Genomic DNA, 25,288 nt, shown 5'->3' with positions numbered 1-25,288 from the left:
CCATCCCGGATGACATGGTGGTGAGTAAATTATTTGGATTTTTCTTTTAAGAAAATGGACTAATCCTTTAACAGAAAAACATTAAGTAATTAAATTGATGCCACTAATTGTAAACAGAATTTTGAAAAGATAAAAATATAACATAGAAATTATTATTATTTTTTTTTTTTTTAGAAAAAAGCATGTTCTCTTTTCCCCTACCGTACATAATTCAGAAGCTGAGACATTTTTTCTAAAAGTATATTTTTATGTAATAATAAAAACCTTTGTTGTTTAATATCTTACAGTTTAATATATTTTGTTTTGTATTTTTACCGTAAACACTCTGGTTTGGCATTGTGATAAGGAAATGTTAAATAAAATATATTTCCACGCATACACTACAGAATATTTTTATTTGATTCTTATTATTGAATGTTAAATTACATTGCTCCTTTAGTCTACGAAAAAGGTCCATATCAGAAATAGAAAAACTACAATTCAGAATAACTGAAAGTTTGAACTCAACACCAAACAAGAATAAACCTGTTTAAAAAAGACAAAGAGAAATGAATATTTAGCCCTGCCAATTAAACAATAGCATTTCCATTAATATAGTGCTTAAATTTATTAGACCACCTGCCTATTAGTCTCAGATCATCCAGCATTTAATTGTTTTCACCCAAATTCGAACCGGCACATTCAGAAACTAATCAAGCCATTCAATAACATTCAACCATTAAAAGGACTGCAAGTATTAACTGTAATTAGTCATGTGAATAAAATAATAATAATAATAACAATAAAGTGCCTTACCATTTTCCTGCTATTTTTATAAAACAGTAAATTCATGGATAAAAACAATTATATTTTAGAATTAGAAATACTATTGTGACTAAAGAGCTTACAAATACAAGTGGATTAACTATTACAGAAACATAAAAATGATTTTGGTAATCACCAATGCTGTTAAGTTTAGGACAGCTGTGGCACAAACCCTACATTGGGTGGTGGTCTAGTAAATTTGTTAAGCACTGTATATAAAAAAATTATATTTTAAAGGTGCAATATGGAAAATTTCAATTACATATTGGGAGTACATAAAAACATTAGTGCCCAAAACTGTTTATATGCCTTGCCCAGTTCACTATGATTTACTATAAGCCTACAAGGATGAATTTCATTTTGATTGGACTCTGCAATTTTTGTTTCAACCACAGATGGCACTACAGAGGCAAACATTTCATAATGCACCTTTAATAAATTCTATAAAAAAGTCAATTAATATTTAATCTTTTAAGTTTAAGTTGATAATATATTCATGAATCATTCATGGCGAGGTCTGAACTCCACTAGTTTCCATGGGTTCTTCCAACTCTGGTCCATTTGACTGGTTACAGTTTGCTTTATTCTTGCACTCATGGTTCTCCTCTGACCTGACATTCACAATTTCTGCTGATGTCTGTTTATGAGCGGTCACTCCAGATCCGTTCTTAAAGTCAGGCGTGGGAATATTCTCAGACTGTGGTGCCAAACAGTGTAGAGGACTGTCCGTCACTGTACTCTCTTTGTTTGTGCCTGAGGTTGCTTCGTGAAAGTTTTTCTGGTCCGACTGGCATGCGGCTGGACAGATCAAACTGTCCATCTCATCCAGGGACTCGCTGCATTCTCCTGAACTTGTGCTAGAACCAGCTGCACATTCCCACTTTTTCTCGGAGGCCTCTTGGTCTTGTTCAAGCTCCAGAACTTCTTGAGGTTCTTTAGAGCTTTCAGTCAGCTCGCTGGCTTTGATTTTATCATCTACACCACAGCTTGGTTCATCAATAGGGATGGAGTTGTCCATCTCACCGTGGTCAATGCTGGTACCATTTTTAAGAGGTAAATCAACAGAGGACTCATCTAGAATTGGCTTAAGATCTTCTGAAGAGCATTCAGAAAGTTTTACTGAATCCACACTGATCACGGAGTCATCTTCAACATGCTTTATGGTTTCTATAACATCATCACCCGGCTTATTATATTTTTGCTCACTTGTGGTTTCTCCATCTTTATTTTTATGCCTTACAAGACCTTCATCATTTGTTGCACTCTCTCCATTGCCGACTAAAGAGCGTTTCTTCTTGAAGCGTTTCTGGATTTTTCTGGGGCACCAGACGAACTTGTCTTTGGGCTCAAAGTGCTGAAAAGCAAACCGGATCAGCTTCCTGCGCTCGCGTTTCTCACGCACGGCAAACAGGAAGTAGTCAAGCACGCTGCGTTTAACACTGCTAAGCGTTTTTCTGACAAGGGTCTCCTCAAGGAAAAAGCGAACCAGGGGTGCTTGGAAATGCTCAAAGCCAAGTTCTCCTAGACTCTTTAATATCCTGGTAATCCGAAGGTTATTGTGCATGTTCCTAAAAGGAGAAGAAAAAAGGTATATTGATATTTATATTAAGAAGAAAATATACTGTTATTTATAAGTGGTGCATGAGAGAAATAAAACAAACTATGTGGGCTCTTTAAGTCTTTATTAACTCTTTAAACCAACACATCCCACGAAAGGCCTTTTATTCTTATGAATCAAAAACCTGTTACAAATTTTTTGCAGTGGCCAAGACTCTGCATATTTATTATCCTGGGGGACACTGCAAGATAATGCCAATTTCCACATGCAACAACACGAATCACAATCTATGGCCTTGTACACGCTTCAAAGTTTCAAGAGTAACAACCGCATTTAAATGCAGGTGTGAATCCCCTAAATGTTCGTTTCATGTTTGTACAGAACAAGACATACTCAGAGAAATGCAATGATTAAAACAGATGTAACCATATCAACGTTCTGCCATCTCGTGTGGTTACCATTTACTCCTTTGACCAATATAATATTACAGCATTATGTTCTGCAATTTCATGAGTTCGCATTAACATGTAATGGATAGGGAATGAGATAAAGCATATTAGGCGTGCTGTCCAAGGAGAGGGTCCCGAACCCAGAGTACTCCCCCCTCTTTAACTGGAATAAATTAAACTGGATGTGAGTGAGGTGATGGGGTGGAGGAGGGATGCTGCAAAAATCAGTCACGGGATAGTGGTAAGGGACTGCTATTTATAAGCACCTCTTTGCGCTGATTGGTTGGATCACATGATCATGCTTCTCCGATCTTAGTTAAATAAACTTCATTTAAATAAACCTCCATCTTGGTGTTGCATTTTGTATGCATTGGCATTAGAGAGGCTGCTTCACAGAGCACTGTCTTGCAGTGTTGCCAATGCCATGTCTACGTCTTTTTTGTCGTAAATAGCGTTGTGGCTTTCAGTAGTGAGGTTTTGGCACAAGCAAAACCGTAACAGAAGACAGAGACACAGTGTTACTGATTGCAGCTACAACATACTGCTGTTACAGTGATGTATTATAGAATTGAGTATACAATATAAATATATGCTATATAGAATATAGTGAATACTATCAAATCTAACATTGCTGCAAGTGCACAAGGAAGTGGTCAGGTAGCTATTGTCAGGGTTCACAGACCTTAGTTAACTTCAAATTCAAGGACCTTTCAAGGACTTTCCAGGTCTAATACCCTCAAATTCAAGGACTAAAGTGGGGACACATTTCAAGTGAAAGCAAGGACACCTTTTAAGATACATTGTTACAGTTCCCTTTCGAGGGAACTCACGCTGCATCACTGCGGTGACACTTTGGGGACGCCTCCAGGGGTAAGTGCGTCTGAATGTGTATATCAAATTCAACCAATGGTGAGGCTTAAAGACAAAGACAGGGTGACGCAGGAGCCAGGAAGTATATCGCTATCTGAAATATTGCCAAAGACGGCGTTACAGGGAAGCAGAAAGTATGGCAAGGGAGACGCAGTGTCTCGTTCCCTTCTCAGGGAACAACAATTACATACGTAACCCGAAACGTTTTCATGTGTCAAACACACCTATGCAAAAAAGCATTTTGGTATGAATCAACATTCGCATAAAGATGTAAGCATTTAAAGCAAACAGTTTAGCACGTGTGCTTAAAAAGTCTAGAAACTTTATGATATTATCCTACACTACACAGGGAATAATATGGATGTTTATCCAGAAAACTTTTTGCATAAAATAGATTCAAGCACTTTCAATGACCTGTATCTATGTATGTATATTTTCAAAAACTTCCCAGGGCCTTGAATTATTAATCTCTAGATTACTGACCCCACTCTATGGGCAATGAAAGTCACAGTGCTTGCACAATGTCTACTCCCATGGTCTAAAGCCGTAGGTATAATCAGGACGTCCGCGTCCCGTCCGCATGACGTCATCAGGAGGGTCCGCGGTCATCCGCGTGCTGCCCAAAATTTTGGTCACCATAATATTTGATTCCTGTTCTTTGTTTTCTTGTTATTTGTTCTAAACTTTGTTTGCAATGGTGGATCCCCTATTTTTCTTCATCTATGCTAATACCCGACCCTTAAGAGCAGCTCTTGTGGTTCAACTTTGCAGAGTTGCATAGAGCCTCAAAGTGCATGGTTGGCACTTGCCAGTCTGTCGCGGTGACTTGTCCCAATGATTCGTTGTGACAACGAGATCAAATTTACCCAGGTTGAATGGCATCCTACGTACCATGGTGTGAGACGAGGGTACCTCTGTGCTGTAGGAAGAGGTCGCAACCCTTCTGGCGAGGGAAGCATTAGGGCCAGGTCCTCTAACCGAGATGCACAAGGGCTATTTTATAGGTGGTCTGCACACAATTCTGAATATGCATTTATTGAACATGGCCCTTCACAAGCTACTGTTCAAGATGTAAAGCTAATCTTTGTGTCTGTATAAAAGACATTTCCACATGACGATTCTCATCCACAAGTCTTCGGCCCCCTCAGCACTGATGCCTTGGTGCACACACGACATGGTCTGTGCAAATACACATTTCCCCCGATGAGCCTCACTGCACACCCAAGAGTTCTTGCAGCTAATGCTACTACCAGTAGCTCCTCCCTGGTGCAGGACCTTTACACATATGGGCAGGGCACGATCCAGAAGGGAACGTCAAAACTATCACCAGCACTGATAGACACGATCACTCAGGCCAGAGCCCACTCCATGAGCCAACTTGATGTTCTGAAGTTGCATCTTTTTGTGAGCTGGTGTTCTTGTGGGAAAGATCACATCTGTACAATTCTTCCTACGGAAGAAGTTGGAGAGATATTCCCTCTTGGGATCTCTCTGTGGTCCTATCAGTCTTACAGAGTGCCCTATTAGAGGCACTGGAGGCTCAGCAGCTTATGACTGAAGACATTGATTTTTTTATGTTACCTTTTCCTCTATTTAGTGTAGAGAGAAACTGATTGAACACAGCAACGAAATCTACACCTTATGAAACATAATATAGAAAAGTGTATGTAAATATATGACTAATAAATATAGTAGGCTGAACTTTTCTCATGTAACTCACCTCTCTAGATTGGCAAATCTCTCCCTCCAGTTCTCAGCTCGCTTTACTTCCCCAGTTTCTCTGTTTAGCAGCTGTATTCCATAGAAACCCAGCATGAGCTCGTACGAATCAACAAGACGACTCTTGGCTTCTTCATTTTCTTTGAATGCCTGACAACACATCCAATAACAAGGGGAAAAAAATCACAATGAGATTGCTTATTATCACAGTTTTTTGAGTTAGCAATTAAATTTTATGGAGAGCAAATGGACACTTTTGTTTAAGATTCCTGCATCTCAATTGCTTATCAACCCAAGGCCATTTTAATCCATGATACACCGTGGGCACAATTATTAGGCAGTACACTAATAGTTGCCTAATAATGGTGTACATATAAATATTCCCTTAAGAAAGCCAAAACTTCCCTTTTACTACTTAAATGTTCAAGTTTGAGGGTTTGTTAACATTTTGCATTGACCAAGAGCATTGTAGTTGTACAATAACAAAAGTAATCCTCAAAAATACAACTTGCCTAATAATTGTACACATGGTGTATATGTGTATCACGATTTGTAGTGGGGGACTGAAGAGAAGGATTTAACTCCTTCAACCCCCAGTACTTTCACTACAAACCATGAAAATTACCCCATCTTTTCGGAGGGGCATCATTTTTTTGGGACTTTATTTTTTCCCCATAGCATAAGTGCTTGTAAATGACAACAAATAAATATTTAACCCCTTAACTGGCACAAATACATTTTGAGTGGGGGTGAAACTGTGATGTACACCTTCAAATTTAGTCTAGAAGCCTAATCTTGGTCTTGTTTTCAAGAAAAGCATTTAAGGTTCTTCACAGAAGTGTCTGGAGGTAAAAATATTAAATAGAAAAATTGTTATAGCAGTTTAAATTTATTTTAAGAAATAAAAATAACATTAATTTTATAAATAAAATTATAACAATTTTACAAACGTAAAAATGCAAACATGAAGCCATACGTCTCAAGTAGTCGTGATCCACATTTTAAGTTAAAATCACAAAAAATGAGGTTTGTGTTACACTTTTAGTGGTTTGACCAACAAAGGTTACTAGGTGTCAACGGTTTGCTGCATACTCGTCACAAATTAATTATTTGCTGTCACTGCATTATTATTGCATCATTATGTTTTATTTCCATTATGTCTTATGAATAAATAATAATTAATATACATTCCTATGGGGGGGGGGTCATGTAACAAAAAAACTGTCACTACATTATTTCTGTCACCAGATAACCTTGAAATATGTAAACTACCGTCTGTGAGATTTCCAGTGATACATAGTTTGTCATAATTTTGTAGGTTTAGAGTAGGGTGTTAGTGTTATAAATATGTAAAAACCAATTGGGTCCACCTGTGGCCGTGTGACATTTTAGAAACTGACTTTCACTATGTCCTAATTTTCCCAAAATGATGATGCAATTTAAAAACAACACTCTTAAGCCCGGGATACACTGCACGATTATTGGCTGTCCCAGACGAAAGATTGCCATCGTGAAACTATCGTCGCGATTTCTGTGATCGTGGCTCTCCATCGGTGGTCCTATGTCGTACAGTGAGAGAGGTTCAAAGACGGCTGTTTTCCAGGTCCAAAGATAGCCTGCGATAGTTTTCTGACAGTGTCAGAAATTCGGCATGATCACCGCACAGTTTGTTTGCTACTACGACCTGCGCGCCGGTATTTGTTTACCACGAGCACATGCGGGTGACGTTGCGCAACGTGTGACACTGCAGCCGAAGCTTCCGTGTCATCATCGTACAGTCTACATGCCTCTCGTACCCGAGTTTTAACGATACATGTCGCACAGTGTGATAAGGTAATGATCTTATAAGAAGTCAAAAATCGTGTAGTGTATTCCGGGCTTTAGAGCTTTCCAATGATATTGTTAAGATGTTTAGGATATTAGTGTTACAAATATATAATAACAGAGTGGGCCCACCTGTGGACCCGTGGCATTTTAGAAAATGGCTTTCAAAATGGTAATGATAATTGAAATCTACACTCTTAGAGCTTTCGAACGATATATAGTTTGTCACGATTGGATAAGAATTCACATGCAAAACACTGAAGTAAACGTATGCTGGCGGGACAGTGACATTTAGTAGGATATGAATGTTTTGAGGCACACTCTCTTCATAAATGAATTAATTACTCTCCCTTCATAATTTATTTTATTAAACACTGTTGAATATGTATTCTAGAGGCTTAGATCTTTCCACTGATACATAGTTTGACGTGATAGATAAAAAATCTAAATGCAAAATTTTGAAGTAAAATCGGTGTCCCACTCACAGAACGATGCCAGTTAAAAACTTAAAGCTATTATATAGCTGCTAGGTATAAATTGCGAATTTGATATCTGAATATGATACGGAGCACCTGAAGTTCGTATTCAGAGCACAACTGGGTACAATGATTTCAGTGTTTTTCTGCTTTTTGGGCATCATATGAATAAACCTGTTTTACAAGACTTTTACAATTTTCCTATACAAAGTCCATACATTGTGATGTAGCGTTAAATATAAGCTTGTTTTAAATAAGAAATTCTCAAAAACATTATTTTCTATTTTCACAGATTTATATAAAAGCTTACATATTATGCCTTTAATGATTTGTTTGCTTTATTTACAGCAATCACAATGCAAGCATGCAGGTTCAAGTAGCTGCAGATTACATGGTGGGGTCAATCACCTCATGACCTTTATGACTTTAAGGTCATTTCAGATATTTCTTCACAAACTCACCTGAATTTCCTTCTTGGTGAGCTCTGCGGCCATGTAGTTGACCCCTGGCTCCCGCAGAGGAAACAACCTAAGAGCAAAAGAACTTTAATTTCATTTTTCAATAAATTAATACAAATCCAGTTAAAGGTCAAAGAAATATCGCTAAACATGAAGATGAAGTGGGAATTAAATAAATTATTTTCTTACCACTGAATGTAGGAATGAACTCTCTCCAGTCTTTTGTAATCAGTTTTCCACTCTGTGTGAAATGTCTCAATTGACACATCTAAAAAATACAGCGTGTAGCAAAATATGAGTTCACAGTATGATAAAGCTCAACTCTGAGATTATTTGTAGAAGAAGAGAAATTTAAGAGCATACCATCAGGTGAAGATTTAATTTTATTCAGATAGAACTGTAAATTAGTCATCCTTTCTTCTGAGCATTCTTCTTCTGTGATATTCTTAGAGATGATCAAACAAACATGACATCATTTAATTGTTTCAAAACAGACTTTATACAAAATGCATTTTCTAGTTAAATATTCTTACTGGATATTCATGTCTGTAGTTCTGCATGTCCTTGGCTGCTCTGAGGTTTCTGGAGGAAGAGTTGGACCACTGAAATAAATAAAGAGACAAACTTTAAATTCAACTTCCAGTTTAAATTTAATTCATTTTTGAACTATGACTTCTAGTTCATTGGCTGCACCTGAGTGAACACAGTATAATCTGACTGTATGCTGGATACTAAACCATTGTATCATTAAATAGTACATTAAAGCTGCAATCTGTAAAATCAAAACTGTTGCACGTGTGTGCTGTGGATGGTGGAGCATCTAGCTTGTTCTTACAAAAGTTGCTTAGAGCTTAAACTTGTCTTATCTGGCGGTGTTTAATCTGAAGTTTTAATCATCTGAGGAATCTCAAAACATGTCAGTATATTAGGTCTTTACATCTGGGGAATCACCTGTTGTTAAAGGTGCAGTGTGTAATTTTTAGAAGGATCTCTTGACAGAAATGCAAAATAATATACAAACGATATTATCAGTGGTGTATAAGGACCTTTCATAATGAACCATTATGTGTTTATTGCCTTAGGCCTAGTCCACACGGACACGGGTATATTTATAACCGGAGTTTTCCCTAAAAAAAAATCCCGTCCACACATGCTCGGTTTAAATTAAATATCCATCCACACGATAAAGCAAAAGCACGCTATCAGGCGCTGTCAAGAACATGCCACACCAGCAGGCGGGGATATAACCCAAATCGTGTTCCGCAATATAGTGAGATAACTGAGCATCTATCTGTATACATGTTAGAAGCCCTGTTAGCACAGTTATTATTAGCAAGATACGTTCGCCATCGCACAGAATCATCAACAAAGCAGTCAGCGGCGCACAATCTTGACGTCAAACACAGTGGATAACGGCGCACACTCTGACTTCGCAAGGCAAAACCCCCGGTTTTACTCTCTACATGACACCACTGTAACCGGGGTTTCTTAAAAAGCTCACCCTGACCGGGGTTTTTAAATATGCTCGGTTTCAGTGCCCTGATACTGCGGTTTCGTGTGGACGAACGGCCGAACCGCGTGAAAAAACTCATGGTTATAAAAATACCCGTGTCCGTGTGGACTAGGCCTTAGAATGAAATGTTGTTATCTACATACACAGAGGGTCCCCTTACATGGAAGTCCCCATTTTGTGCCGCCATGTTTCTACAGAAACCCTTAATGGACAAACCTTTTTACTAAGTTGTCTCCGATTACATGTTTGTCCGGTGGCGGCTAACATAGCTTTTCTATGTGATTAAAAAACGAGGGGTAAGCAGTGGACTGAGCAATTGGTTGCAATTCATCAGCACCTCACCACTAGTTGCCGCTAAAATGTACACACTGCACCTTTAACACTTATGTTATTTTGGGGATGTTTTCATCCACTATGGGGTGCTTTTGAGTCTTAATTTTGCCACAACTTTCTCTGTGTTTTAGCAAATGGAATGATTTTTTATCAATTGTGCATAATAACATGTGCAACAAATGCACATAGGGTGTCAAACTCATATATTTGCATAATTTACAGTTCAGATGCTCTTTTTAAAATATTTGGGTCAACCTCTGGCACAGCTTTAAAGCTGAAACTTATTAAATCCTATCAGAGGTCCAGAATGTCATTGAAACACACCAATGGCTTTGCTATCATCAGTACTAAACATGAGGAAATGGGCAGGTATCATGATTACTGAACCCTCTCACCCAGGCCATAACCCTTTGGTGCTTTTACCCTCAGGCAGACGCTACAGACGCCTATGCACCAAAGCCCAATAATACAATAGTTTCTAACCACAAGTCAATGTTTTAAAGTACAATATTTTATAGTACAACATCCTACATACTTCATGCATAATTATTTTTAATACACATTTATTTTTTACAGTTGTAAAATGTACATTATATAAACAGCTGTATACAGTACGTACGCACATCCGTAACTCTTCCACATATTACTACATCTATTAATATATTTTTAATTCTACTCTACATTTTTCTATTTCCTGTGTTTGTGCGTTATGCAAGTAGGCTACTCTGAGCTCTAAAACCACAAATTCCTGTTTCATTTCTTTAATACGACTTATATGTCATCCGCACCTCTGCTGCAAGCAGCAGATCACGTGAAGATCAGACGCGAATGACCCACTTCCGGTCAACGTCTCATCGACAATGTAGAGGAACTAGCTAACATGCTAAATCGCTGTAACACAATCGAATAATAAACAATAACAACGATAAAATGAGATTCACAAAATAACCCATGAAAAGTGTTTAATCGCGCATTGTCTGGTGACGCTCCGCGAGTTACCTGAGCGATGCATGCAAAGTTGGCAAAGCGCCCGCTTAACAACTGCCCGTCAGTTATAAATTAAAAACACAATCGTTCTAACAGACCAGGAAGGCAATTTAAAGATTCGTGTCTTAATTGAAAATAAAAAATCCATATCCTGCAATTGTTTTTATGATCAATGAAAGGAAATGAAACCTACGAATGCGGGCCGTGTTTTCTTGCTACGGCCGGTGTTCTCCAGCTCGTCTCCGTCGCTCTCCGTATCCCAGGTGGAGTCATATTCACACACCAGGTCGTCGTCCATACCGAAAGATCATATACGTGCTAATAAACGTGATCGGTAAGCTTATGTTTGATGTGCATCCGCACTGCTCCATTAGGTGCGCAGATGTCCGCCGAGCCGCAGCAGCTCACTGACTGCACGCAGCAGCATCACTCATGAATGAGTGGACCTTGATCAGCACTAGCCTACTGCTCTATCCCTATAGCCTACTAAAGACCAAGGGGTCTAGGGGATTGCATTCCATGCACCATCCCAAAAATGTCCAGCCAATAAAAATAAATAAATAACACTTTTTACAGTTTTACTGAAAATGTGAAAATTATTTGCATGATTACATTTGAACTCATAGCCACATAATTGTCTTAAAACATGAAAACTGGGAAATAATGAACATCTAAAACACATTTGAATTTAAGATTGAGTTAAGCACATCTGTCACACAGGATCTTCTTGCTTCCTGTGTGAAACAGAAAAGTTTAGTGTGATGAATTATGTGTTACTTCAAAAAAACAAACAAAAAAAAAAACATATCCTGGAATATCGCAGATGATAACCATCAATGGTGAATAATGTGTTCAGTGACTAATCTAGACCGTTTTTCCAAATTTGCGTAGTAACAATAACATAATGTTATTAAAACTTACATCTGCAAAGAGAAAGTAAACAGGAAGTGACCTTGAACAAAGTTACTGTTGGTAAGAATGGTACTCCCAATGCAACTGGTTTCTAAAACACAGAAAATGCTGTATTTAAAGGAGGAAGACATTTAGATAATTAAAATGAAATGACTATTAAAACAATAAGCCCCAACTCAAGATCATGAAACATGAAAAGGTTTTAAAAAGATGTTATATTCTATAGGCCTACATAAACACAAGTCGCTAGAGAACACAAAATTGTTAACATTTTACATTCGGTTGAAATGTTGCACAGATATTTACAGAATAATTAAAGTGTTTAATAATGTACTTTAAGCAGCATTAAAAAGGTCAGAGAGATATGGTTATGTCTTGTGTTGGTAACGTTTCATATTACACTTAAATAGTCAAATTGTGGAAAAATATGTCATTATTGCCTTAATGTTTAGTGAGCCAACTTAGTGCCTGAATCTGTGTGCATGATATACTGATGCTTGCATTGAGGAAACTTATGACAGAGATGTGTTCGACTCAACCTTATGGAAGGCCTTCGAGGTCATATAGGATCTCATAGCATTTCAGGCAGATCTAAGGAAGCAAAGAGGCAAAAAGCTGAGGTAGAAATACAGTGGTCAGCTCCAGTTTAGTACCCTTTAATTAAAAATAAACAATAACTATTTGAATTAAGAGATAAACCTAGCTCAAGGGTTCCCAAGTAGAGTTATAGGCCTACATGCCATCAAGTCAAGATCTGGTGCCCTGACCACTACTTTTACACCAGTAAAAGTATTTCAGGAATTTCATAAAGAATTGTACTCTTTTCAAAGCAAAGAGGGTATTGGTGTGTCCCAAATTACTGATGAAGATAGAGAAACCGTTAGCTCACATATTACATTGAAGGATGTAGCCTATACTTATATCAGAAGGTTTCCAAATGGCAAATCAGCATGCCCACATGGCTTTGGTATAGTTTAATAAAGTTTTTTCATATTGCCTGCCTGTTTTTAAGGATGTTCAAACATTCTGCAAATATCAAGATCAAGAAATTATGATTCTTCATGTATAGGACCATGGGCATTTATGAGATCCTGCATTTGGAAGAGAAAATTATTAATAAAAAGATGAAAACATGATTACATCTCGCATACTAACTTTTATTAATTACACTATGATTTATATTTTACTTTTAAAGACTTTTTCTTAATTGTTGCTCGGTTATAGTGAGCTGTTTATTTTACACAAAAATTGTACATCCCACTGTTTAGGTCTTTTTCACTAATTAGTAGCTTATATTTCTGACGATCAATAGGTTTGGTCGACTTCCTGCAGCGCCGCAAAAACCAAAAGGCGGATGACGTCAAAGTACCGCGAGAGCGATGCGAGAAATCATACGAAGTCTAATTTCGTCTCGCTCTCGCGGTATTTTGACGTAATTCGCCTGTCAGTTCTAGCGGCGCTGCAGGAAGTCGAACAAGCCTAATGTAAAATCATGCAGTTTTCGATACGCTGCGGATATCGTTTGTGTTATGACGTTAAGTAGCCCAGAGAGCATAGTTTTATGTTCAGTACAGCATAGCTCCCGCGGTGGCATAGCACGATCAATCTGCGCAGCACATTTTCTCAATCAGAAGGATTCAGCTTCCGAAGGTCGCATTTCTAGGCTGTTTACGTCATCAAGGCTATTTTATTTCAAAATATTAACAATTATAAGGTCGACTTTTATTCTTAGTTAATCGTAAATTGTTGTTATATTCTTTTGACTTGCGATTGTACTGCTCAGTTAACTTAAATAATACAACTTGATGACGTATGCAGCCTGCATATGCGGCCTCCACAGGCTGCAGCCTTCTTTGGCTTGGCCATCCTGAAAGCGCAGAGAAAAGCAACGGATATCACATGACAACCTCGGTGATGTTTTACTCACATCAGTGTTTTATTTTTAGAGATATTTTATATTTTAGAATCATGGAATAATGACACGAATAAACGTTGTCAGATAATGAACTAAAAATGTACATTATATTAAACATTATACATTATATTAAAATAGTTTTATGATGCCTTTAAGCCCCACCCACCAACTGGTGGGGCCCGTATCACGCATCTATTTATGTGACTGGATGCGGTCCATCAATGTTCGGATAGCAGCATCATGGCAGGAGTGAAAGTCGCACCGATGAGACCATGGAAGGATTTCTTTCCTGGTTTTGATCAGTTTGCCAAACCTGATGTATCTGATTTGAGCAAATGGAATAACAGAGTGATCAGCAATCTACTTTATTATCAGACGAATTACTTTTCTGTCGCCATCGTCGTGTTATTGATTGTTGGGTAGGAAATGTAGCTTAATACTTGAAATGTGTGTACACATCATATCATGTTTGTCATGTTTGCTTGGTATATGCATATCTATATAGTTTGTATAGAAGCTGGCATGAATTGCGTGATCAGTTTAGACTAAATTGCGTTTAGAGCTGTCATTGATTTCATTCCATCATTTTAAGGCAACGTTACAGAGAACACAATATACCGCAAATGTGAAATGCTTCTGGTTATAATCGCTGGAATGTGGTTTATGTGGACCCACCCTACTGTAGTTGGATGTTTCTTGCCATGGAAACGTATAGGCCTTTTGTTTTCAGCTGTCTAAATGAAGTAAATGAGTCACTTGCTATGTGAGCAACTAAACCGATAGATTGGCAAGTTGGGACCAAACTTTTAGAGCTTTTAGTGTCTTTTAAGTAGGTTATTTACTCGATCACGGTGTTTTTCTTTGGAAAACTTTTACTTCACTACATTTTAAAGCATATAATATTTTTGTATTCCACTACATTTAATAAAATTGCGTTTAATTCCTAATTACACTCAAATCAAGTAAAAGTTGAGTAAAAATAAAAAAGTACTCTATTTTTAATGTATTTAATGTGCTTGTGCTTGTTTATGAAATATAATGGGGTAAAAAATATGATGCATTGGAATGTAGTGAAGTATGTTTTAAAAAAACTGATAAAGTACAAAAAATGTAAATAACTAACAAATATAATGTATAATTTTGTAAAATAATTTGTCAATCTGCAAAAATGGACACAAAATACAAACAGGTTAAAGGTTGATTAGTAAACGAGGAAATATTAGAATGCACATTTCAAATATGTTATACATTCCTACTTAAAGGTGCATTGTGTAACTTTTAGAAGGATCTCTTGACAGAAATGCAATATAATCTACATAACTATATTATCAGTGGTGTGTATACATAATGGACTGTATTGTTTTTATTGCCTCAGAATGAGCTGTTTCTATCTACATACACCGCAGATGTACATGGAAGTCACCCATAGATATGTATAAAGTCTAGATGTCTCGCCCGTGCTTCTGGCCAATTGAGTGGAACGTCTGCATTTGGCGGCCATCTTGCCGCAGGCAGCTCGCTCGCTCGTGGCGCTGAGTTTTGATGGTGCGGGTACTTTAAATGACCATAACTTGCTTATTTTTTTTAACGATTTTCAAACACTTTGGTTTGTCAAGATGTCAAAGATGTACCTATGACACTGCATACTTATACAAAAAAAATTCATGAAACATGTTAAAGCATCCAGAATTATAGCCACGTTAATAACGTTTGTAAGAAACCAAACATTTTGAAAATTGAGCAAGTTATGGTCATTTAAAAGTACCTGCACCATTAAACTCAATGCTCCAAGTGAGCGAGCTGCCTGTGGTAAGATGGCGTGGTGATGACGTAAGAGACTCTGCCTAGCCTTTAACATCTAGCCTTTATACATATCTATGGAAGTCACCATTTCGTGCCATCATGTTTCTACAGTAGCCCTAAATGGACAAACTGCTCTACAGACACGTTTTGTCCCTACGTTGGCTGCATCCAAGGCAATGGGTCTCATTCACTAAGCATGCGTACACACTATTTAGTGCGTGAGATGTGTGTATGGACGTTTTTATGAACAAATTAAAAACTTTAGTATGATAATTTATTCAAAATTTACGAAAATATTTAAAAACAACTACTACCACATGTACGCAATAATCATGTATGCTGTAATTAATACTACGCTATAAGTATAATGTACATAATAATGTTGTTGTATATAAAATTTACATGATTATATTTTATATCATAATATTTCTATATTATAAACAATATCTATATTATTTTTATTATTCTACAGATATAATGAAGATGCGTGTAATGACAAATCTTCACACTTTGCTTTCTCAGTTTTTAAATCTCTATGAAAGCGTCCGCTTAATACCTAATGTAAACGTATCATAATGTAATGAGAGGATCAGATGTCATGGCATTCTATTTGAAGTATAAACAGAGAGCGCATTTGTGATCATTAAACAAATTCCAAAGTTTCCAATTCCCACACACACCCAAGCATAGATTTGTGGGACAAGATGATGAAGGTATCTCAGGAGACAGAAAGTAAACCAAACGTTGGATTCGGACGTGCCTTGATAAGGGCTGTCACAATGATTAAATAATCGTCTCATCGCGATTGTTTGAGCTCATCACGATGATTTCAGATCACCGCAATGATTGCACATCTCTCTAAAAAACACAAGGAGGAGCTGCAGAAATAGATTTTTTTGCAGCCACTACAGACATGTGGTCCAGTACTAATATGACCGTAGCAGGATTGACTACTATTTAAGGCCTGTTCTGGTTGCATTCTTTGTTTCAGTTATTTTTGAGGCACTTTATTGTGTTTATTTCTTATGAAGAATTTTCAGTTTTTAAAAGATATATTAATTAAATAATTTATTTTAAATTTGTTATGTATGTTAATATTTACTGCCAGGTAAACCTTGCAAAATATTTTATTTAAATAATCTCAACAATGTGTAAAAATTATTTCATGAACAAACAAAAAATGTATGAGAATTAAATGTCAAAGCACAATTAATCGTCATTATTGCAAAAAAATCAGTCAATTAATCGTCATAACCGTCAAAGCACCAAAACGTCACGATTTATTAGACAATTAACCGTCAGCCAAATTTCATAATCGTGACAGCCCTAGTCTTGATGCCTTCCTGCCTTGAAATGCTTCCTTCGAATGCAGCGTTTTAGAGCTTTCAGATGCAGCTGTTGTCTCAGATGATGACATGTTTGTCCTGTAGCGACTATCATATGTTTTAAAATTGAGGGGTGAGCTGTTGGTTGCATTTCTCAATCTTACCACTAGATGCCGCTAAAATGTACACACACCACTTTTAAAATACTAAAATAAAGGTCTCAGATACCCAGCTTTTCCCAGGCCTTATAGATCCTTTTACAGCCCACAAGATCAAATAGCCTGCGCGAGCATTTAGGCAACAGAAGTGGTGTTATTGCCCATTGTAAGCAAACCATTGCTATGGACTAATGAACATCTCTATGATTTTTATCACTGTTGTGCATTAAATGACCTGATCTTTATGGTTTTGTGAATTTTGCAGGTTTTTGAACCCCTTGGGCATGTTTCTTGGTGGCGCAGTTGTAGCTGCGGTCTTCATGGGCTCCGTATGGGCAGGAGAGAACCAGGCTATGATCAAGAATTTTAAAAAGAAAAATCCATCTCTGTTTGTGGTTGCTGTTTTGGGAATCAGCTACTTCCTGCTGTCCTTGTGTGGAGGAGTGATTGTGCTTCTTTTTGGTATTACATTTCCCATGCTATTGTGAGTATTAGATTCCATAACTTCATTCATTTCGATGAGATGTTAGCTACATGAGTGCGGCGGCCATTTTTAGCAGGATGTGTGAGTGTAAAGCAAAACTTATTAAAGGTTTTCCCAAAACGGAAAAATCTGGCCAAATTTACTCACCCTCATGCTGCCACAGATCTATATAGTACCCAAAGATTATTGGTCGCTAATCAGTTTTTGAGGTTTACTGTTGTGTTTCATTTTGTCAGTGTGTCTTATCCATGCTTCTTTGAGACTTCGCAACATGAAGAACAAGTTGGAGAACAAGATTGAGGGTGTTGGCCTAAAGAAGACGCCAATGGGAGTCATACTGGATCTTCTTGATCAGCAAGAAGAGAAAATCAATAAAGTCCAGGATTTCTTGGAGAGTAAGCTGAAAGATTAAGCATCAGTACCATCAACTTTTATTTTATTTTAAATGGTTATTGTTGTTTACTTTGTTGTCAGACATTTGACCACCACATGGCACTTTTGAGATATCCTTTGAATATACCAAAGTATGACAATGCATAAACATACGTTTTATCCCTTAATGTGTTATAAAAATCTATTTAATGCTGTTTTTATTTTTTGCTATTGTGGAAAACTGCCTGCTAAACTGTATTTTTGTCCGAAATAGGCATCTTAAATTAATCACAAACCCTTTGTGCTTGCACCTCTTATTGTAATTTTGTCTATTTTTGTGTACATGGAAATATCATAAATATGTATGCGATGTAAAGCATGAAAAGATTTATACAGACAATTACAGAAAGCACTTTGATATTTTAGTTTAGTTGTGTGCACCTCTTGCCAGGTTATATGTTTTGTTGCCATTTTGAATGTAAAGTTTGGGCACTTTTTAACCGTAACATTGCCTTTGGCAGAAATCAGACTAAATAATAGACTTAAATTTATAATATTTTCCCACTCTTAAAGCTTAAGGATGATGAAGGCCATTAACAAAAGATTTTATATGGTCTTCTAATTTTTTTTTTATTTGCTTATATTTTGACTGCAGATAATAACAAAATTAAACATGTTAACCTATAAATTATTTGTATGTATGATTTGCTCAATTCTTTTTATGGCCCAAGCACGATGGGGTGAGAGTGAACTTAATGTGCAAAGGCCCCTATTGCTTTCTAAGGATTTTTTAAAGGTCCAAATGATCCAATCATTTTGTACGGAGCCCCTAAGGGGACATAGAGCAAAAATTTAAAAAAGTGTAACTTTCGCGCTCGCACGTAAAACTAGCGGGTGTGGAAACTATGCTCGCGATAGTTTCACATGAGCACACGAAACTAAACTTTATAAAAAAAATCTGCAATCTGCAAATCTGAAATCTCCAATGTAACCTTAGGGGCTCAGTAATTTTGGAATACTTGACATCCTCAAAAACTTTTGAAAATTGTCACATGCGTGACTCGTCAGCATAGACGTCCAGTGGGTATGGGCAAAGGTTTGCACATGGGTGTGGTGGGGGCTGTGCTGTTTCGTGTCAAATAAACTTTGTGCAGAGATGGCACATGTACAAAACTTTGTACATGTATTGTTCTTATTGACCCGAACAAGTTTTGCACTGACAATGGATTTTTAGATCAAACGATACTGCATGGCCAGGCCATACGTTTATGGCAAGGGATTAAGAGAAACGGCATGTCTCATATTGATGGCATACGTTGAGTGGTATTTGCATGTCCACTTATATTTACCCACTTAAATACATGTGCATGCAGAGGTGCACTAATGGTTTTCAGGAGTTCTTTATAAGATATCGCTAAAACTTTCACAGTTCTACATCTGCCATGTCTTTGCATTATTCTGACAAAGATTAAACTGACCTGCATAAATATAAGTGGGCTATTTTAAAGTATGTTGTAATTGACACACTTCCTGCTGCCAGTTCCTGGCACTATATGACTCACAATAGCAGAATCCATGTAAACAACCCCTATTACCATACAAACAGTTTAAAGTTTGATCTAAAATACTTCATATAGAAGATATGAAACATTTTGGGTTCTTTTTTTTGCCATAAATTGGTTGCTTCGTCACGGCAACATCTGTCGAGATATCAGAAATCTGTTCGCAAATACATCTCCACTGTCTGCATAATGTTTATCCATTTTGGTAAGTGTTTCACAAATCCCCTAGCTGAAGAATTTAAAAGTTAACCATGCACTTTTCACAAAATTTAACGAGTTCCCATTAACATGTAATCGATAGAGAATGAAATCAAATGTGGCGGACTGAAAAAAATGATTCATTCAATTTACTCAATTTTTTAAGGTAAGTGGTCGCAATCAGTCAATTTAAGCTACATTTAAACAAAAAAATTAAAAATATGAAACAAAACAAAAAACTTTTGTTTAAATGTAGCTTAAATAAATTGATTGCGACCACTTACCTTAAAAAATTGAGTAAATTGAAAGAATCTTTTTTTTTCAGTGCGTGCTTTTCTGAGGGGAGGGCTTAGAGTACCCCTCCCCTAACTAGGATAGATGAAACTAGCTGAGAGTGAGGTAATAGGGGTGGAGGAGGGATGCTGTAAAAACTGTCACGGGACAGAGGTGATGGACGGCACTTCACACTTTGTTAGATCACATGACTATGCTCCTCCCGAACTTAGTTAAATAAACTTCATATAAAAATTTTTTTTGGAGGAGACATGACCTGCTATAGAGAGATGGTCAATAAACGTGGGCTAGTTGTTCTCTTTTCGCACTGTTATAGTGATGTTTAAGTTAAGCTATATCATGTTCTAGTAAAGTCTAGTATACAGGGTTTTTTCTTTGTTTTTGTTTTTTTCTCAGGTTGATCAATCTATGAAAATCTTTAATCTGTATTAAGGTCCCATGATCGCACAGAAATAGCACTTGTCACAGTGATAAACAGCCTTCTCGTAGCATCCACATCGGTAGAACTTAATAAGGAGTGCCACAGGGATTAGATTTGGGCCCGGTCCTTTTTCACTTGTACATGCTTGGTATAGTAGACATTATCAGAAAACATGAAGTCAAGATTTGACTGTTAGGCTGAAAATACCCAGCTGTCCATTTTCTCAGAACCTGGTTAACCTAGTTAACTTAGTAGCTTTGTTTTTGCTAATGATGAAAGCATTTTGATTATTAGATTATGTACTTTGTTGTTAGATGACCCTTATTTTAAAATATTATACTGATCCACTATTGGGACAACCCTGTGTATCACAGTGATCTGACCTTATTTGCCTAATTAACTGCCTAAACATATTTATGCCGCATTAGTTAGCTTGATCGAATCCAAACACGAACATTTGCCACATGGTGACTTATCCTCAGGTTCCCAAACACCCTTAAAACTGACAGATCATCTGGTTTGGCTTGATGATCATTGCCACAGATCAAAGAACTATAAACATGTGCCACTAGTTGTACCAGTGTTGGGTGCAACTAGTAGCACAACCAGTTGAGCTTGGTTTCTCCCAAGGTTTATTCCACTTCTACCCCACTGGAGTTTTGATACCATGCCACTGTCGCCTTTGATGCTCACTGGTGGACTGCTGACATGTAAAAGCTTTCTTAACATTCATATAGCCTATAAATATCGAATTATTATTACAGTTTGTTATCATCAGTATCATTTTCTGATTTTTATGTAATTTTCCTTGATACTGATGTTTTGTTTGAAAAGCTGTCCTGCAACACCACAAATTCTTAAAAGCTTGCTGACATCATAAGAGAAGAATTGCCACAAGAGGGAAGAAGTATATTTTCAGATTTGGTTTAAACTTATGAGGGCACATTTATATAAAAAAAAATCACAATGACACATATGGATAAATAACATTTATTTCATCTCTACAACAAAATACCGCAAAACAAAACAGATTTATAAAAATACTGTATGCAAAGATGTATTAACAATCGACAATAATAGCCTACTTGTGACCTTTATAAACCTGAACTAGTTTACCCTGGTTGTTTTTAGCAGACACTTTTAAATAAAACCTAGCCTACATTTAGCCTAGTATTTACAAAAATCTGTTGTTGCACTTTAATTTACAGTTATTTGATGGCAAATGAGTGACATAAACTCACCTTTGAATACATTTGTGGGATGAGAATTTTTTGATTTTCCAAAAAAAATACTAACTTAATCTCAAGTCTCACAATCTCATGACATTTTTGCATTTTCCATTGTGTAAAGATAGCCTATTTTATTTTCTCACTTGCTCCAGGACATTGCAGTGTCATCTTTAAAAAACATACAAGCATGATCTCTGAATTAACCTTTTCTTAGGTTACATAATTTCTAAGGGTCAGATAAATTATAACAAACTGCATTTTACTTTATCAGTGATATACGCAATTTTAAAGTAATAATGAAATATACTTAAGAAATAATAGGCTACAATCTGTGTAACAGAATCAGATTTGTGTCATATGCTGCACAGAATCAAATATAAAATGCTTTACATTCAAACTGTTCACAAACGTCAAGGGATTCTGCACGGATGACGCGCGCATGCGCAGATCACATTTCTCCTGAGCAAGACCAGTGCTGGTGAGAATAAATTTATTATCTGTTCCCATTCACTTTACGCACAATTCATGGTAGGACTTTACAGATTAATGTAATTAGGTATTCCCGTGCTTGTGTTTTTGTATAGTTGTAGATGCTGGCGGGCGTTTATTTTATCTGTCTTTAATACAATTTATTAAATAAAGCCTCTTAATTAGCCGTCAAATTGTGGTTGCCATGGGATTAAAATATATGTTTTTAAATCGCCCGATTCATTTAGGTCTGTTCGTTATCCGTCTAATTGTGTTAAAATTAGAGGTTCCTTCAATAAAGCAACCTTTCGATCGAAAATTGCAGGCTTGAAGGAGCGGAATTAAATAATGAACGGTTCTCCTATTTTACAGTTTACCGCACAAGATTAGGGGCTACCGCCATTTTGTATTGCTTTAGTTAGAAATATTTGAGGAGAGGATGCGCTATGCACCATCACCATTCATTTATAAACTACAGTATGCCTCATTTTCACTATCTTTGATGGATTATGCATCATTATCTTGTCCATCAGTTTGTGTGTTCATCATCATTTTCAATTTCTATTACCACTATATATCAGTTTATGGCTAAGTATGATCACCACTGTCAAATTAAAATCATCATCTATTTTTCATTATGCAAGTTGTGCATCTTCACCACCATCATCATCATCACGACCATTAGTTTATGGATTATGCATTATGATAATATTTACAATATGTTTACCAGTTTATGGACTATGGTTCACCTATAGGTTTATGGGATATGCATCATTATTATCTTTCAAGTGTTACAACTTATGATTAGTATCAAAGCATTTAAGTGATAAGAATATTTTTCAAATATTATTACTGTAAAAAAGTAATATTATGACACTTGCAGTTGGAAATCTTGTAAAAATGTCATTATGTTGTCTGCTTTTGGAAATAACTTTGGTATATGGTGTATATACGCATATATAAGGTAGGCTACCATTTAAAGGCGGAGTCCATGATGTTTGAAAGCCAATGTTGATATTTGAAATCACCTAAACAAACACGCCCCTACCCCAATAGAATCTGGACCTTCTGTTGATAGACCCGCCCCACACATACGCAACCCGGCATTTGATTTGATTTGATTGGCTATAAGTGTGTTTTGGTAGTCGGCCCGTCTAATTTTCCAAAGCGTTTTTCAAACATCGTGGACTCCGCCTTTAATAACATTAGATAAATAGAGTAGTTGACATATCAATGAACAATACTTTTTAACAGCATCAATCTTAGGTAATGTCAATTTCAACAAGTCTGATAACATACGCACAATTAATTAACATGAACAAACATTTAACAAACAATGGGGGGTGATATTATTATAATAAGATCCCCTTCTGACATCACAAGGGGAGCCAAATGCTTGCAGAAAATGGTTTCCAAAACTATGTTACTGGGTTGATCTTTTTCACATTTTCTACGTTTATAGAAGCACTGGGGACCCAATCAAAGCACTTAAACATGGAAAAAATCAGATTTTTATTTTATGTCCCCTTTGAATATACAAAAGCCTCATATAATTTTAACCTGTAAATAATAGAGTTAAAAATATAAAACCCGAAAACAGCATTTTGTTTTGCAGTTTTTTCAAATCTCACTGGGCAGCTCATTGTTTCTCACAGTGTATTTTGAAAGCATAATGGGCTTGACCACAGTCATAGACATGTTAAGGTGTTGAGCTTATTTAGACCAATTATTCAGGCAAAGTAAGACTTAAAGTTTTTTAATTTATTTATTTTATCCATCCATGTTTTTGCCCTGTGTTAGCGTTTCAGACTTTTTCTAATCCTTGAAACATCAACCTTTGAAGTAAAATGACTTTGTGTGTTATCACAATGTCATCAATTTTTCTGTTGACAGTTCTCAGATGAGTCTTGCCATGAGTGCCAAAGACCTGAATATTTTGCCAAATACTGAAGATGTTTCAGATGAAAACAGCGCCTCTCACACTCACAATGACAATTTTTCGCAAAGGCAGAAACATCAGGATACTACCACAATCATGTTACCAGGTGCATATTCTTATAAAATTTAACCTACCTTTCACATTATTTTAAATGCATGCTTTTGAAAGATTGCTAGATTGGTTTACAAGAGTAATTATTTTATATTTTAGATTAAACTGGCCTTATTGTGAAATAGAACCTTCTTTGCTATTTGTGAACCAAAACCATAAGGTCTCTACGCTTAACATCCCAAATACTTTATCTATGGGAGAAAAAACCCTTTGACTTTTATTTTCCTGTAGCCATAGCTCATCCTCTGCAAAAAGCAGAGTTGCCTCAAAATGCGATGAAGGCTATTAAAGGCAGTGGAGTCAGTGAACTAGATGCTTCATCATTGCCTGCTCAAGTCGGAGGGACCATTGTGCACGTTCTGGGCTGGAAAGAGGGAATGGCCATCATACCTGCAAGCAACCTGAAAGTGAGAAAATGTGTCATTTTGATATTACCCTTTTGTTTACGATTTTAGGCTAAAGCTACTGAGCAGTTGACCGAGCATTAGACAGTGGCGGTCGGTGACTTCTCTTCCGAAGGGTGCGAATTCAAAATACGTGTTTGCTGCGTCATGCGGACCTGTGTGCATCATGTGTCATGTCGGTACGTGCCTGCTGCACACGAGTTGAAATGGTTTATGATAAAAGAGACGCTCACGTTCACAAAATACACTAACTTAACACTAAACTCTGATTACACGCGAGCATCTCTTTTATCATAAACCCCTTCGAAGTCTCTGCAGAGGGCAAATATTTTGACATCACGCGTGATGCACGTGGGTTTACATGACGCGCCGAACACATATTTTGACATGATGAGCCACAAGACATTATGATAAATAATCACCTTGTTGTAAACTACGTAACTGTGAATCTATGATAACGGTGACGTCATGCGCGTGTGTTAATTCAGTCTACAGACAAGCGTAAAACAAAAATAACAATGGTGGCCTACAGGACTGTGTTTGTGCTGCTCAAGATACTGAGTTTACACTTCTCCAACAACGTTTACTAAATATTGCCGCTTTATAGGTGAGGGTCACTAGTTGTAAAAAAAACTATCCATCTAACTGCTCAATGTTTTGCCGTTTTATTTTTATTATTTATTGCTTTGTAGAAGAATGTAC

The 25,288-nt window shown here is 36.8% G+C and overlaps 3 protein-coding genes across 3 annotated transcripts in view; 2 read left to right on the top strand and 1 right to left on the bottom strand.

The window, feature by feature from the left end:
- Nucleotides 1-376: 376 nt before the first annotated feature.
- On the bottom strand, nt 377-11,457 carry ogfr (opioid growth factor receptor). Its single transcript, XM_055187955.2, has 7 exons — nt 11,185-11,457; nt 8,692-8,760; nt 8,522-8,603; nt 8,348-8,426; nt 8,162-8,228; nt 5,402-5,550; nt 377-2,372 (listed from the first exon to the last, which is right to left on the bottom strand). Exons 1-7 carry the CDS (start codon nt 11,287-11,289, stop codon nt 1,310-1,312), a joined length of 1,614 nt encoding a protein of 537 aa, XP_055043930.2. The 5' UTR covers nt 11,290-11,457; the 3' UTR covers nt 377-1,309.
- Nucleotides 11,458-13,987: 2,530 nt separating this feature from the next.
- Nucleotides 13,988-18,648, top strand: arl6ip5b (ADP-ribosylation factor-like 6 interacting protein 5b). Its single transcript, XM_073874917.1, has 3 exons — nt 13,988-14,237; nt 17,370-17,591; nt 17,829-18,648. The coding sequence occupies exons 1-3, from the start codon at nt 14,059-14,061 to the stop codon at nt 17,998-18,000; spliced, it is 573 nt and encodes a 190-aa protein (XP_073731018.1). The 5' UTR covers nt 13,988-14,058; the 3' UTR covers nt 18,001-18,648.
- A 3,379-nt stretch (nt 18,649-22,027) lies between these two features.
- The window catches only part of l3mbtl1 (L3MBTL histone methyl-lysine binding protein 1), a 29,385-nt gene continuing 26,124 nt past the window's right edge, over nt 22,028-25,288 (top strand). The window contains exons 1-3 of the mRNA XM_073874916.1: nt 22,028-22,142; nt 24,026-24,177; nt 24,414-24,589. Of these exons, the coding sequence (XP_073731017.1) occupies nt 22,093-22,142; nt 24,026-24,177; nt 24,414-24,589 (378 nt within the window). The 5' untranslated portion in view covers nt 22,028-22,092. The remainder of the gene's footprint in view (nt 22,143-24,025; nt 24,178-24,413; nt 24,590-25,288) is intronic.

This window comes from Misgurnus anguillicaudatus, chromosome 13 (genome assembly GCF_027580225.2).
Source record: "Misgurnus anguillicaudatus chromosome 13, ASM2758022v2, whole genome shotgun sequence".
NCBI lineage: Eukaryota > Metazoa > Chordata > Actinopteri > Cypriniformes > Cobitidae > Misgurnus > Misgurnus anguillicaudatus.
Note: the sequence above shows the minus strand (reverse complement) of the source record. Positions and strands in the feature narration are given on the sequence as shown.